This window comes from Dipodomys merriami, unplaced genomic scaffold (assembly GCF_024711535.1).
Source record: "Dipodomys merriami isolate MVZ:Mamm:240054 unplaced genomic scaffold, mDipMer1.0.p SCAF_20, whole genome shotgun sequence".
In the NCBI taxonomy this organism is placed as follows: domain Eukaryota; kingdom Metazoa; phylum Chordata; class Mammalia; order Rodentia; family Heteromyidae; genus Dipodomys; species Dipodomys merriami.
Genome location: NW_027203382.1, coordinates 32484702 through 32500036, shown reverse-complemented (window position 1 = coordinate 32500036; position 15335 = coordinate 32484702). Strand labels below are relative to the sequence as shown.

The 15335-nt window shown below is 34.0% G+C and overlaps 1 protein-coding gene across 3 annotated transcripts in view; it reads right to left on the bottom strand.

Moving 5' to 3' along the window:
* The window catches only part of LOC138833033 (mannosylglucosyl-3-phosphoglycerate phosphatase-like), a 33152-nt gene that overhangs the window by 13627 nt on the left and 4190 nt on the right, over positions 1 to 15335 (bottom strand). For all 3 annotated transcript variants that reach the window (XM_070031393.1, XM_070031395.1, XM_070031394.1), the window contains exons 2-5: positions 14431 to 14582; positions 6745 to 7325; positions 5036 to 5183; positions 3841 to 4006 (exon numbers count right to left, since the gene is read on the bottom strand). In XM_070031393.1, coding sequence (XP_069887494.1) covers positions 3841 to 4006; positions 5036 to 5183; positions 6745 to 7325; positions 14431 to 14582 — 1047 coding nt within the window. The remainder of the gene's footprint in view (positions 1 to 3840; positions 4007 to 5035; positions 5184 to 6744; positions 7326 to 14430; positions 14583 to 15335) is intronic.

Sequence of the window (15335 nt, the reverse complement as noted above, 5' to 3'; positions counted from 1 at the left end):
GATACTATAACTCAAAGTGGTTCAGTGCTGGCCTTGAGCAGAAGTACTCAGGGACAGTGCCCAGGCCTTGAGTTCAATCCTCCTTGAATACCAACTGGGACAAGCCATCCCCGCAATGAGCACCTAGACTCAGCCAGTTTGGGGAACAAGGGACCATGGAGAGGAGTAAGAGGAGATGATGTCACATCAGCAACTTTGTGCCTGCCCTTTCAAAATTAACCAGAGCTAGGAGGTCAATAGAAGTAAGAAGCCTGCCCATCTATTGTCCATACCTGTCTACCTATTAACTGGACAGGAATTTATATTCTTACCTTTGTTACCTGACTTCTCCTCTACCTAATCACCAGATGTGAGAAGTAGCTAGGGACATTTCTACCAATACTATTCAGCCCCAAGTCCTTCCTCTTGCCATTTATTTGCTCTCTAGTATTTTTCAGCCCCTCAATGCCTCATGAGACTTCTCCAGACTTCATCTAAGGACTCACGCCACCAAGGGACAGCTGCTGCTCGCTGCCTTCTCTAGGAGGGGACCAAATTCCAGCCTTTTACCCCTAAAGTCGACTCCCCTTGTCAGCAGGAAGTAGCCAGAGAGAATCTGCATCCTATTTCATGATTATTAAAAGGCTGGAATGTAAGGTCTGCTTCTGGAAGGCGAGAAGACTCCATCTTCCTCGCAGCAAAGTCTCCACCCAGTACCTGCATTACCTAAGCAACTGGGACACCTGGAAGAGGTCACATCTGCATCCACTGAGGCCATCTGAATTTGATGTGGCCAGACCTTTCTCCGTTCATACCCTAGATAAGGCCTAGCCCAGGCCCAGATGCCCTCTTTCCCAGCTCACTCTCTTTCCCAGCTCTCTCTCTTTCCCAGCTCTCTTTCCCAGCTCTCTTTCCCAGGCCTTTCCCAGCTGCATGGAGGGCCAAGATCTCTGGTGCCAGCCAGAATGATGAATAAACCTACCCCTTACCTGAATAAAAAAAAAATGCTGGAGGACTCATATTTCTCCATGTTAAAACTTTAAAAAGACAGAATAATCAAGTATGGGACTGACTATAAAAACAGAAATACACAGATCAATAGAATGCAATTATAAGTCCAGAAATAAATCTTTATATTTATGGTAAACTGCTTTGTGACAAGAATTTTCAAAAGTGCTTTGATAATGGTCTCAAACAACAAGATACCTACATCTAAAAGAATTCATTGGGCCACTCCACATACATACTTGGCACTGGTGGCTCACACCTATAATCCTGAGTACTCAGGAGCCTGAGATCTTAGGATCACAGATGAAGCCAGCCTAGAAGAAAAGTCCAAGTGATTCTCTCCAAATAAACAGAAAAAAAAATGGCTCTAGTGGTTGGTAAGGTGCTAGCTGTAAGAGGAAAAAATAAGAGCATGAGGCGCAAGTACTAGTTCAAGCCCAAGTAATAGAATACACACACACACACACACACACACACACACACACACACACACACACACACACACACTAGTTCAAAATAGATTAAAGGCCTAAAGAAAAAAACAAATCATAAAACTCTTGAAGAATCAGGTGTAACTATCTGTGATGTTGCTTTAGGAAATATTTCATAAATTGATAGTAAAAATATAAGAAATAAAAAAATAGCTGGATTTCTCAGAAATGTTTCAGGTGATGCTACAAACACCACCAACAGAGTAAAATAGAAAACCATAAAATTTTAGAAAATATTTGTAAACTGCATGTCTGATAGGCTGATTATTTAGATGAAAAATTATTATGTAACTATATAATTATATTATTGTATAATACTCATTTTTAAAGAGGTAAAATATACAAACACACATTTCTCAAAAATACAAAAAAGTAGCCAAAAGACACATAAAAATGATTCTCAACATCAATAGACATCAGAGACATGCAAATTAAAATCAAGATGAGTTACCATTTCACATTCCTCAGATATTATTATCAAAAAGGTAGCTTGGAGCTGGTGGCTCATACCTATAATTATAGATACTCTGGAGACTGAGATCTGGGCAGGAAAGTTTATGACACTCTTATCTCCAATTAACCACCCAAAAGAGCCAGAAGTGGAACAATGACTCAAGTGGTAAAGCACCAGGCTTGAGCAAAAAAAGCTAATGGGCAATGCAAAGGCTGTGAGTTCAAGCCCAAATACTGGAATATGCACATGCATTTTCACAAGGAATTGTAGAAATTGAAACTTATTAAAACGCTTTGGGAGTGGGTCTATGTAAAATGCTTCAACCATTTTGGAAAACAGTCATCACTATATGAAATTACCAAAGAATTACCATACAACTCAGCTGTTATAATCCTAAGTATATACCCACGAGTCCAAGCAAACACTTGTGCATGGATTTTTTATTTTTTTGTCCTTTTGTGGGGCTTGAATCCTGGACCTGGGCTCTGTCTCTCAGCAATTCAGCTTAAGGGTAGCACTCTATCACTTAAGCCACAGTGCCACTTCCAATTTTCTGGTGATTATTGGAGATAAGAGTCTCAAGGACTTGCTCTGGCTGGCTTTGAACTTCAGCTATCTGATCTCAGCCTCTGGAGTAGCTAGTATTATAGGTGTGAGCCACTGGTGCCTGACTTGTGCATGGATTTTTACAGCAGCATTATTTATAAAAACAAAAAGTCCAAATGACCACTCACCAATATATTGACAAATGTGTTTTTATACATATAATGGAATGCTACTCGGCAATATAAATGAGTAGAAAGGAAGTGCTAACAAATACTACAACATGAACAAACCTCATTAAGTATGCTAAGTTTAAAGCCCGGTGCTGCTGGATCATCCTTATCTATAATCCTTTGTTGGGATTAACATCTCAGGTGGCTAAGATCTGTAGGATCAAGCTAGGTGAGCTGGGGTAGAAAAGTTTGAGAGATTCCATTTCCAAAATCAACAAGAAAAAGCCAGACTGGAGATGTGGTTCAAGTAGTAGAGCACTTGAGCTCTGAGGAAGCAAACTGATCACAAAAGCCCCAAGTTCAAGCCTTGGAATTCACAAGAAAAGGAGAAGAAACATGGGATATGATTCCATTTGCATGAAAGATAGACAAAAACAGAGAAAATAGTATCTGTCAAGGGCTGGGGAGCTTCGTAAGGCACTGGTGATTTACTGCTAGTATATGCCCTTTCTTTTGAGGACAATGAAATTTTTCTAAAATTGATTATGACAAAAAAGTGTGTGACTCTGAACATAATAGAAAATAGTTTTACAATATAAATTGGTGAATTTTATTCATGTGATTAACTTCTCAGGACAGCTTTTTAAACAAAATGAGAGATTTTATAAAACAAAAGATTTTTCTATAAGGTTTCTTCCTAGTTTGTTTCAGTCCTTTTTCTGTTTATTGCCACTATCATACCCTATATGTGTATAATATAATAACACTGTAGATTATATTCTGTTTAAGGTTTAAAGGAGAGAAGTGCTCCTACCTTTTAAGTCTATTACTTTACTCTCATTTATCGAAGAGTTCTAGATTTGGATTTGGGCATAAAAGATAGCCAACAAAGTAATGATTTACTTCTCACATAAGCAAGTAAACTTGAAAACTGAAATTCAAGAACCATCCAAATATATCCATATACAACTAAAATAATCCTAATATTAAGTATAATTTATATACCAACACTTCACCAAACTCACACTATTTAGTAAAGAACTTGATATTTTAAAATCACACTTACACATTAGCATTTTAAAACTTTCTAAATTTAAAATTTGTAAATGTTAAATCATATTTAAGTATGGAATGGTCATTATATGAAAAATAAACAATAGTATACTAATTAGTAGAAAATGTATATACATACCTCCCATCTAAAGCTGGGTATTTGTAAACTCCATTTTCAAGTGCATCAAGCAGCTGTGCACCTGTTACCCTGACAACTAAAACTGGGTCTACTATGGGAAGAACAGCCAAGAGATCGTGCAAAGTGAAATTCCCTGGTGGATGTATTCGGTCAGATCTGAGAGTGCCTATATTAAGAAAAAAAAAACATTGTTAATCATAAAAAAACCTTTGTGACTCAATGTTATGCTTAAAACGTCAGTGTTATCCACCACATTGACAAAAGTTCCTAATCATGTATTTAGTACCTCCCTCTGTGTTACCTACTTGATAATCATAGTTATATCTAGTATATTCATTTTTAAAAGAATTAATTTCATGGCAACTACCGTTTTCTCTGTATGTTACAGAATATTACAACTGAAAAGCCACTGCCTCTCTCATTGTTTTCAGTCAGGATTATGCCTAAAGCTAGTCCATAAAAGATCATCTAGTTCCAAAGACTCCACAGGCAATACCTCCAAAGATTTTGTAAGTCAATAATACTAAACTTTAACAAATTTCACATCTACAAAATGTTCCCACAAACTATCAGAAATTATTCATGTATAAGACAAAGGGTCCCTTGTACTTTCAGTTACAATATCATTGCAAGAAATTAAAATGTTCAATTATACATTATAAACTTTTGAAGCTTTCAGTTTCCTAGAGAGTGACATCATCCAGGCCTATTACCCATCATAATCCTAGACAGAACAACTTCATTCAGATGATTAATACACAAATATGGCTAGGCTAGGAAGTTTTCCATTCACCTTACACAATTTTGCTTACCACCTCTTCTTACTGCACAGGTGTAAAAGGAAAACTGGTGAAAGAGCAAGCATTTGAGTAAAAGGTTTCAACTCACCACTCCTCATATAGTCAAGGCATAATAGCACACCACATTTTAAATAGATAATGACAAAGACTAATATTCATTTGAAACTTCTTTGAAAACAAAAGTTAAAATTTTTTAAAAAGTTAAAAACTAAAGCATTTAGTTTTCAAATAAACTGCAATATCTAATTACAAAGGTTGTACCTGAATACAACAGAAAATTGTAAACATCAAATAAAAATGAATTTCTAAATAGGATTTGCATTTATAGCTATTACAAATTCTGAAAACCTAATTTATTCTATGTTTATTTTTAACAACTTTAACAATGAAATCACCTGAATTAAGTAGTGCTACATCAGCACGAGTAGCCTCCAACATTGCATTAGTTACCAGGTTTCCAAGATTGCTCTCGCTTCTTCTTACAGTAATTTCACGACCATCTAATTCCATATCAATTGGGCAGAGAACTTCTTCTAACATGTACTAAAAGAATTAAAAATTAGCTATCTAAGAATAAACATTTATATTTTATTCATTTTTCTCCTTCTGACCATTTTCCCTATCTCCAAGTGAAAAATCAAATAAATTACTGCAACCTTTCCTCTCCAATTAAGAGTACTAAAAAGATGCAAAATATTACATATATCAGCAATCATTTATATTTCAGAACCACTTAGAGAGTCAGGTTATCAAATTGCAGGAGCCATCCCCCCATCCGGGAGAGCCAGAATACTGCTACTAAATATCTATATACCCAAAACCAAGCTAACCCAAACATAAAGCTATCCATTTATTCTTTAACCAAAATCAGAACTATATTCTCATCAAACCAGTTGGGGTACCAAACAGTACATGAATAATACATGTACTTGTTGAACCTAGTTCATATTTCTTATCAGCTCTTGCAAATGTGAAGTTTTTGTTTGTTTATTTATTTTTGCCAGTCCTGGGGCTTCATCTCAGGCCCTGGGCTCTGTCCATGAGTTTCTTTTGTGCTCAAAGCTGGCACTGTACCACTTGAGTCACAGCACCACTTTCAGTTCTTGCAAATGTAATTCACGCTCCGTCTTCCTCTTCCTCTTCCTCTCCCTCTCCCTTCCCCCCCTCAGAATTACTGTGTGAATAAGGCCTTGGGAAGTAAGCTAAGCAACAAGTCTTCAAATTCATAATAAAAGTTTAAGTGGCCTCATTAGAAACTTCACAAATATGGAAGTACTTAAATAGAAAGCAGAAAAGAATTCCCTTTCATTGCAAGCTGATATAAACCTTTTTTTTAAATATACTTCTTAAGAAATTTGACTAATTTCTTTGTTAGAGAAGTAAATTCTTGGTGAATCTGAGTATTGAAAAATATTTTCACAAAATTACTTAACACACCTGGGAGCCAGTGGCTCACATCTGTAGTCCTAACAGATCTGAGTCAGCTTGGGCAGGAAAGTCCAGGAGACTCTTATCTCCAAATAATCACAGAAAAAGTGGAGCTGTGGCTCAAGTGGTAGTATGTTAGCCTTAAGCTAAAGGAGTTCAGGGACAGCACCCAGCCCCAGAGTTCACACCCCAGGAATGGCAAAAAATTAAAAATTAAAAAACAAAACAAAACAAAAAACCAGCCAGGTGCCAGTGGCTCATGCCTATAACCCTACCTACTCAGGAGGCTGAGATCTGAGGATTCGGTTCAAAGCCGGCCTGAGCAGGAAAGTCTCTGAGACTCTCATCTCCAATTAACTACCAGAAAACCAGAAGTGGGGCTGTGGCTCAAGTGGTAGAGCATTCGCCTTGAGCTGACAAGCTTAGGGACAGTGCCCAAGCCCAGGGTTCAAAAAAACGCCCTATGACCAACAAACAAACCAAACAAACAGAAAACATAACACAAATGTAAACATTAATCTTGGTCTAAATTCCAATCACACGTAAGGCCAAATAAAATTATTAAAAAATCAAAATCCAATAAAGCAAAACTAATATATTACATTTTAATACTGTCTAAAAATGTTCATGTAAGTAACCCACTCTTTGCTAAATAATGTAAGTAATATTCACCTACCTGTATGTTTTGGGTAAACTCTTTTACTATCGCTTTGATATATGAATCTTCTTCCAAATAACTTAAAATGTCCACTTTCTCGAATATGCATTGGAAAGATGAATCAAAAAGTCTTATATTTATTTTTGTCAGGTTTTTAAAATCAGATCCACTTTTGACAATCCAAGTTTCATTTACTTTCCTGATTCCATATTCATGGTCATGGCCTCCAAGAATCAAATCGACTCCTTCTGCTCCTTGGGCAAGCCTTGTATCATTTCCCCACTTCATGTGAGTTATTGCAATAACCAGATCTGCTCCTTCTTCTTTCAGTTCTACTGCTATTTCATTAGCAACATCAACATAATCTTTATAGTCTACATTTGACTTATTAACAGTGGCCAGAGTATCTAGCCAATCTTCTTCAACTAATCCCATTAAGCCAATTTTTATATTGTTCCAATTAACTAATTTTTTTACTACAGCATGTCCAAGAGGTTCAGAAGTAAATCTGTCATAGACATTACTGAGAAACCATGTAAAATGCATTTGTTTCATGTATTCTTCTAAAACATCAACACCAAAATCAAACTCATGGTTTCCTAAAATGAAAAAGTTTTACATGTAATTCACAAGCTTGTTATTCTATTTCCACATTAACTTAAGTTTTCCAACTAGAAGAGTTCCAGTATTTGAAAATCTATAGGTTAAGAGCTTTCATTCCACTATCCCAACTCCTCTTTACAAATGATTTTTTAAAAATTAAGAGGCCTTCATTCTAAAGACTTTCTCCTTGTAATTCAGATAGTCTTGAGTTTTTAAAGAAATTCTTCAGAAAAGCCATACAATCAGGGGAAATACCATGATATGTTTAATGATATTTAGTGATTAATAAAATAATGACATAATAATGGTTAATGATATTTATTAATTAATAAAATTAATGAGGGCAAAACACTTTATATAAAGATATATACTTTATAAAAAGCTTTACCTCTACTGCTAACTGAAGTATCATTTTAAAAAGCAATCACACTGTAAGAAATAGAAACCCTGAAATAGTTCTACTGCATTTTCTGCAATATTTGTGTTCCCTATGAAGTATAAAGTAATTACAGAAATCAAATTTGAACTCGGAAGTCACTAATATTTAAACTAATTCTGTGGTAGATCCTCTTATCAATGAAAAATTCCAGTAAGATTAATAATTTTCTACTGACATATATTTTTCTCATTTCATATTTTAAAGCATAAGATTCATATAAAGGAAGCTTGAACAATATAGTGAAATTTTTGATCCATTTTTAGATTAATCAGCATGCTATTATGCAAAAATCAGGTGTAAGCTAGTTTCATCTTTCTGAAAATGTGTTGACAAGTGATGTTAATATATCAGAATTATAGACGTTTATGAATTATATTTGCTTTCATGTCATTAGAGAATTTTATAATTGTTGATTTGGTCGATACCTTTTATTAGCAACATCTTCAACATTTCTCCTCTCCCACCATCCTTTATTGAGAAAATTCTTTAATGAGACTCTTACAGATAATACAGCAAACATTAGCTTCCCAATTCTGAACATCTAAAATGCTACAAAACCTGAAAATATTTTGAGCACCAACATGATGCCATAGCAGATAATTTCTTACCTAGACTCAGATAACATGTCACGTCAAAGCACAGAGCATTTAGTTATGCAGAATTATTTTCAATTCAGGTATGTAAGGCATACATGAAACATAAATGAATTACATGTTTAGACTTGGGTCCCATCTCGTAAGATACTATTATTCTGTATATGCAAATATTTCCAAATCCAAAAAGTTAGAAATCCTAAACATTTCTAGTCCCAAGCATTTTGGATAAGAAATACTCAACCTGTTATAATTAAATAACCACTTATAGTTCTTTACAATAATACTTGTAATGTACACAAATCTTAATATATAACTATGGAATTAATGAAAGTATCATGATAAAGCTATAGGACCAAAGGTTGATTCATATAGATCACTTTCTTATGTATGAGAACTGGAATTAAAAATACATACCATTACATTTATATCCCTCCAAAATTAAATACTTAGGTGTAAACCTAACAAATATGTATAAAATCTATATGAGAAAAAGTACAAAGCTATGATGAAAGAAATCAGAGAACTAGAGAAATTTAAAAGTAGACTCAATATTTCCAAGATTTAGTTCTTCCCAAATTGGTCTTTAGATTCAATGCACCAAAAGAAAGTTATTTTGTGTATGTAAGCAAAACAATCTAATGTGTATACGGCAAGCCAAAGGCCGTGAGTAGGCAATACAATATTAGAAAACAACAAAATTTTAAAAACTGACATTAGTTCATTTCAAGGTATATTATAAACTACAGTGTTCAACATAGAGTAATACTGGTTAAAAATTCCACAAATAGATCAGTGGAACAGGGTAGAAAATCTTGAAAAAGGTTCACATACATACAATAGACCTTTGAAAAGAAATAACGACAGCACAATTAAAAAAACACTCTTTTCAACAAATGATGCTGAAACTGGACATCCTTTTGAAGCTAAATATCACAAACTCTTAGAAGATAACATCAGAAAAAAAAAACCTAAATAACTGTGTCATTGGAAATGACTTTTTAGATACAACGCTAAATAGGTAAAGAAAGTGAACTACATTAAAAGTAAACATTTCTGCTCTAAAAAAGACATTATCATGTGAATGGAAAGCCAATCCAATGACCAGGAAAATGATTACAAAAGACAACTGATAAAGAACATTTATATAACATATTCAAAGAATTCATAAAGCTGAATAATAAGAAAATCAAGAAACTAAAATGTGTCAAGTACTTTTAAGATGGCAAGTAAGCATATAAAAAGATGAACCACGTTGTACATCATCATGAAAATTCAAAACAAAAGAATATTACTTCATACCTATCAGAATGGCTAACATCCAGATATAAACACAGTCACATATGGATGAGAATGGGAAGCAACAGGAATTCTCATTCATTGCTGATTGGAATGCAAAATGATATGGCCTTTGGGAAAACTGTTCTGCAAGGTTTCTTGATTTTTTTTTTGTAGTACTAACATTTGGTAGTTTTCTTTTTTACCCTTTTTGTGTTATCTTTAAAAAATTGTACAAAGGTATTTAAATTTGACCTGTCCATTTATGTGTATGATATATTTTGATCAGAGTATGGCTTTGAACTTAGGGGTTTCATTTCCTATTCAGACATTTTACCATTTGAGTCATGCCCCATCCCCTTTTCAAATAAAGTCATCTTTATTGTTTCCCAGTCCAGCCTCAACAGTGCTCTCCCTGTTTTATGTTTCCAATATAGCTGCAATAACAAGCACATATCACATGCCAACCTTTTTATTGTTTGAGACGGAAGTCTCATGAACTTTTTGCATACTGGTCCTAAACCATAGTCCACCTGATTTCAGCTTCCCAAGTAACTAAGATTACAACCACTACACATTGCTCAGTTTTCTTAAAAAATAAAAGTAAATATATGATTTAGCAATCATACTCCTTGGAATATAATCAAAGGAGTTGACATTTTATGCTTACAAAAACACATAATGATGTTTATAATGGTTTTTTCTTCCACTGTGGCAATTTAGCAGCCACCAAGATGCTTTCTGGTAGAGGAATGGATAAATAAAATGTGGTTTCTCCAGACAAAAAATCATTGAATGATAAAGATATGAGCACTGGAGTCAGCACCATTGGGGATAGAGGCATAAAGCACCAGAGACCAGCTTATAGTTCACTTTAAATCTAACGTTAGCTATCATGAATTTAGTTATTATTTTAGATACCCATGTGTTTAATAGTATTAAGACCCCTAAATATCTGATCCCCCTCACTGTGCCTAGGCAGTTTGCGCTTTATGCCCAGTCACTCTGCTGGACTAAAAGAGAAACAATAATCAAATCTCTGGAATAACCTGACAGAAGAACAGACAGGACACACTGTGTCACTCCTGAGCACTTGCTGAGGTAAAGGCTCTTACTTCCCAAGAGGAAGAAAAACTCAGTTTCCTGGGAACCTACAGCCTACAGGAACAATTCCAATGATAACTCCTTGTATTGAATCCTACCCAGCACAAAAATATTTTAATGAGAAAATTATCAGGCAAAGCACAACATTAAAATACAGTCTTCTCACAGTAGATACTAAAATTTGAACAAAGTATTTCCCAATAATTTTAAATAAAATTAAAGACGGCCAAAAAACAGAATGTTTTGATGGGAGAAAAGAAGGAATGATAGCACTCTATTGTAAATATGTTTCTTTGTGTAAAGAGATGAATTGTTATATCTGTTTATATGACACAAAAAGATGCTTGAGGAGAAACCTAAAAAAAAGATTACTCAAAGAAAGTAGGAAGCAGGAAAAGGGTCAAGCATAGAAGTTTTTTACTCTATAATCAAAATGTTTTGGTTATGAATATTTTTAGGTGAATATATTATCTGAATAGATATTTATTTGTGTCATACAATAGAGCCTATGATAAAAGTACAAACAAAAATATATTGTTGGAGCATAGTTCAAAAATATTTAAGAACAAACTTCAATCACTTAGATGTTATTTTGCTTGAGGTAAGAAATCATAGTCTAGTCATACTGCATTTAACATTCACTTCTGAATGTAAGAGAAAAGGTCCTAGGCTGTGTTTTAAGTTTTATCAACAAGTGTTGATATTCTGTGACTTTTAATGAATTATTACTTTTAAATATCAATAATCACCTTAAAATATCAAGGTCCATTAATATTAATTAGCTCATCAATCAATATCTCAGAATTAAAGCAGTAAGTAAAAAAATTAAGGATATTCAAATGTTAAATCAAGGTTGTATGCTTCACCACCAATATAGACAAAATATATTCATCTTAAAGTTGGTCTTTAATATTACTTTTCAAATATGAGGATAAAGTAGTCGGTGTCAAAATTCTATCAAGTTTTAAATTCTGAAGCCCATTTTAAAATGCTCATCAATGTACTTTATTGCTATTCCAAACAACAACTGTTTGAATCAGTTTTACTTACTTTAAATGCAACCATATATCCTAAATAACTCCCATACTTGAATACATTATGGCTTCTCCCAATAGAGTGACAAAATAATATCATACATAAAATGGAATGTTTAATTTGTTTAATTGTATTTATGATGTATGTTAACTAGGTAACATGCTGGGTGTCTTTTTTTTTTTTTTTTTGGTTTGGTTGGTTATGGGGACTGAACTCTGGGTCTAGGCGCTGTCCCTGGGCTTTTCAGCTCAAGCCTAGCACTCTACCACTTGAGCCACAGCACCACTTGTGGCTTGTTCTGCTTATGTGGTGCTGAGGAATCAAGGCAGGGGCCTCGTGCATGGAAGGCAAGCACTCTACCATTGAGCCACCTTCCCAGCCCTGGATATCTTCAGTAAACTCTTCCAGCTTCACCCCTATCTTTTTCTACCCTGCTATGAGTACTCCAGTTTCTATGGGCTTCAATACTGGCTCCTTTGTGTGTCTTACTACTGAATTAAACCAATGGTAGGCACAGATATGAATGTGGAGAAAATGGTTGGGAACAGAACAGTTTCAAAGTACTTATTCCCCACATTTTCTTCTCCATTCCAGATCAGTGTTGACGCACTGTAATGTTGTACTGAAAGTCATGTGTCTTACTATCTGATCTGTCCATGGCAGTTCTTTCTCTTTCCAGGTTAGAGGTTCTAATAGAAATAAAGTGTAAGCAATAATCTAATTTAATGTGATATATATGCATATCTCCACCTCAAATATTATTTCATCATGTGATCAACATAAAAATGATTGAGATATTTTACATGATTCTGCTTTCATACTGACTTATAAACTGAAGTGCACATGAAGTTAAACTTAAAACAGACCAGTTTGGACCTGTCACATTTTAAGTTCTGAATATTATATTATCCCTCCTTCCTTAAGATTTTCCTTCTCTTATCTATACCTTTGTAAATAGCTTTTTTATTAGACTCTTCTTAAATTTCTCATGTGGATGTGTCACCTATTTTCAGCCAGGGTGAGACTGATATGTATAGATAAATGCTTGACTTCAATAAAAGTAGTATGCAAAAATGATACAATCATACAATGATCTCGGCCACATGAAAAATATACATGAAAGAATATGGAAGCAAGTATCACAAAATATTGATTAAATAATAGCATCATAAAAAATAGCATCATAATTAGGTTCTGCTTTTTGGTATTTTTGTACTTTTCAAATTTCATTGAATTTATTAAAAATTTACAAAATCAAAACAAAAATGTAACATAATACTTAGCAAAACTGAGAAGCTGAAATAACCAACAAGGATTAGCTATTTCTTCTCAACTTCTTAAAAGAGTTTATCTAAAAACAAGGTCTATAAAAAGAAGACTGAAATCAACCAGATACAGATTTGTGGTACAATGTCAAAATAATGGAATATAATAAAATCACTTACAGTAAATGTATACATTCCTTGGGAAAAGGAGTTCAACACTAAGAAGTCAGTGTGCTACCATGAGAACATAATACTAGAACATGAACAATAGTAGAACATAAACAAGTTAGGACTTTTGGTCCAATCCAGTGGAGGGACCTTACAGATATATACTGGATTTAAGTGTGGAACATTTCTAGACTGTAAACTCTTAATCTACATAGTAAAGAGTCCCAGAATTATTTATTGGTCCTTGGTAGACAAGACAAAGAATGGAAGAAGAGTTAGGCCAGGCACAGTGGCTCTCTCTGTAATCTCAGCTACTTAGGGGGCAGAGATTAGAGGACTGCAATTTCAGGTCATCACAGGCAAGAGGTTAATAAGATCTAATACCAACCAATAAGCTGAGCATGGTGCGATTCCCTGGTTATCCTGGCTATACAGGAGATATAAACAAGAAGATTACAATTAAGGCTACACCAGGTAAAATGAAAGACCCTATGTGAGAAATAGGTAAAATTAAAAGGGTTGGAGGCAGGGCTCAAGTGGCAGTGCTCATACCTAGCACTAAGTTGAAATGACAGAACTAGGAAGTAAAAAAAAGGAGGACTGATTCTTTTTTCAGTGATTCTTTGTCTTTTGCCACCTAAAGAAACAAAGTTTGGGGAAAATGGCATGAATGACTGGATTTTATATAGTCATTTTGTTCTTTATTTGGTTCTGCCATCTTATCTACTTTTACAATAAATATCCCCTAATGCCTATCTAGAATGTCTCAGTATCCCTTTTTTCCCCTATGTCAAGCTCTTCATACTTCCAGTTTTATTGTGGAAACAAAAAGAAAACAACCTAAGCATGTAATAATAAGTTCATTAGATAATGAAATACCCAATGATTAGAATACTATGCAACACCAATATAAAAATTATTTCCTGAACAATGAATGTGTACATTCAAAACTAATTAAAATGATAACAATTTGATGTTTATTTTATCATAATAAAAAAGGCTTTAATAATGTATGAAAATATTTACATTGTATTGTTCATTTTAAAATAAATGTGATTAACCAACAGGAGAAAATGCTTAGAAGATGAGTATAAATCCTAATCAATGATTCTCAGTGCCTAAATACAGAAATGTGCTTATTTCAAATAATCTAGTTGTAGTAGTATGTAAATTATAAAATTTGAATAAAGAGTTAAGAGGATCAATTACTAATACTTACCAAAAACTGCAAAATGGACTCCCAATTCATTTAATATAGAAATCATATGTCTTCCTTTTGTTATTGTACTTAAGACGGAAGGATTTAGGCAATCACCACTAAAAATCAAGAGTGGGTTCAGGAAACTGAACTTTTTTAGAGCTGTTGCAAATCTAAAAGAAAAAAATGTTAAATACTGTAATTTTATTCTTCTATTGTGTACTAAAGACATTTTATTTACTATTTTTACACATGAAGTTTATTTCAGAATTGCTAAGGTCATCCTACAAACAGATATCGTGTATAACCATTAGTAAATTTACATTTTAAATAGTAATTGAAGATTTTTCCTCAAAATTAGAGTAAAAACTAAAGCGTGCAAGGCATGGATGTTATAAGAACACTTTCTATAACCAGTGTACCTCACTTTTTAACATAACACATCTTTAATTGATAGGCTAAAAAATTCTTAAATCATGTTTTTCCTTTAAATCTGAAATATACCACAAATGATCCTTCTACCCCATGATGTAATCACTTAAAACATATAGGGACACTCAAACTATACTACAAAATACAAAGCCTTAAATGTGAATTATGTCCCCTGAGAGCAAAAGGAAAGATTTCTCTGATGTGTAACTCGGTTTTTAAAATTAAATTTCTTCCATCAGGTTTGATGTAAGATAATGCTTCCTTGTAGTCTTGTAATCTAATGTTCCACTGGTAAACAAATCTCTTCAACCTCATTACTAAGTACTTCCTTCATTTTACTGCCTCCCTTGCTTTCCCTTGAAAACTGAACTTCCCCTGAGAAAAGCCTTTCCTATATCAACCCTCTCCAGTGGCTACTACCCATTCTCTGACTCCTCACAATGAATGAGAGTGTGGAGACTGTAAAGAGAATGTGTCCTCTATGCTAATTCCAG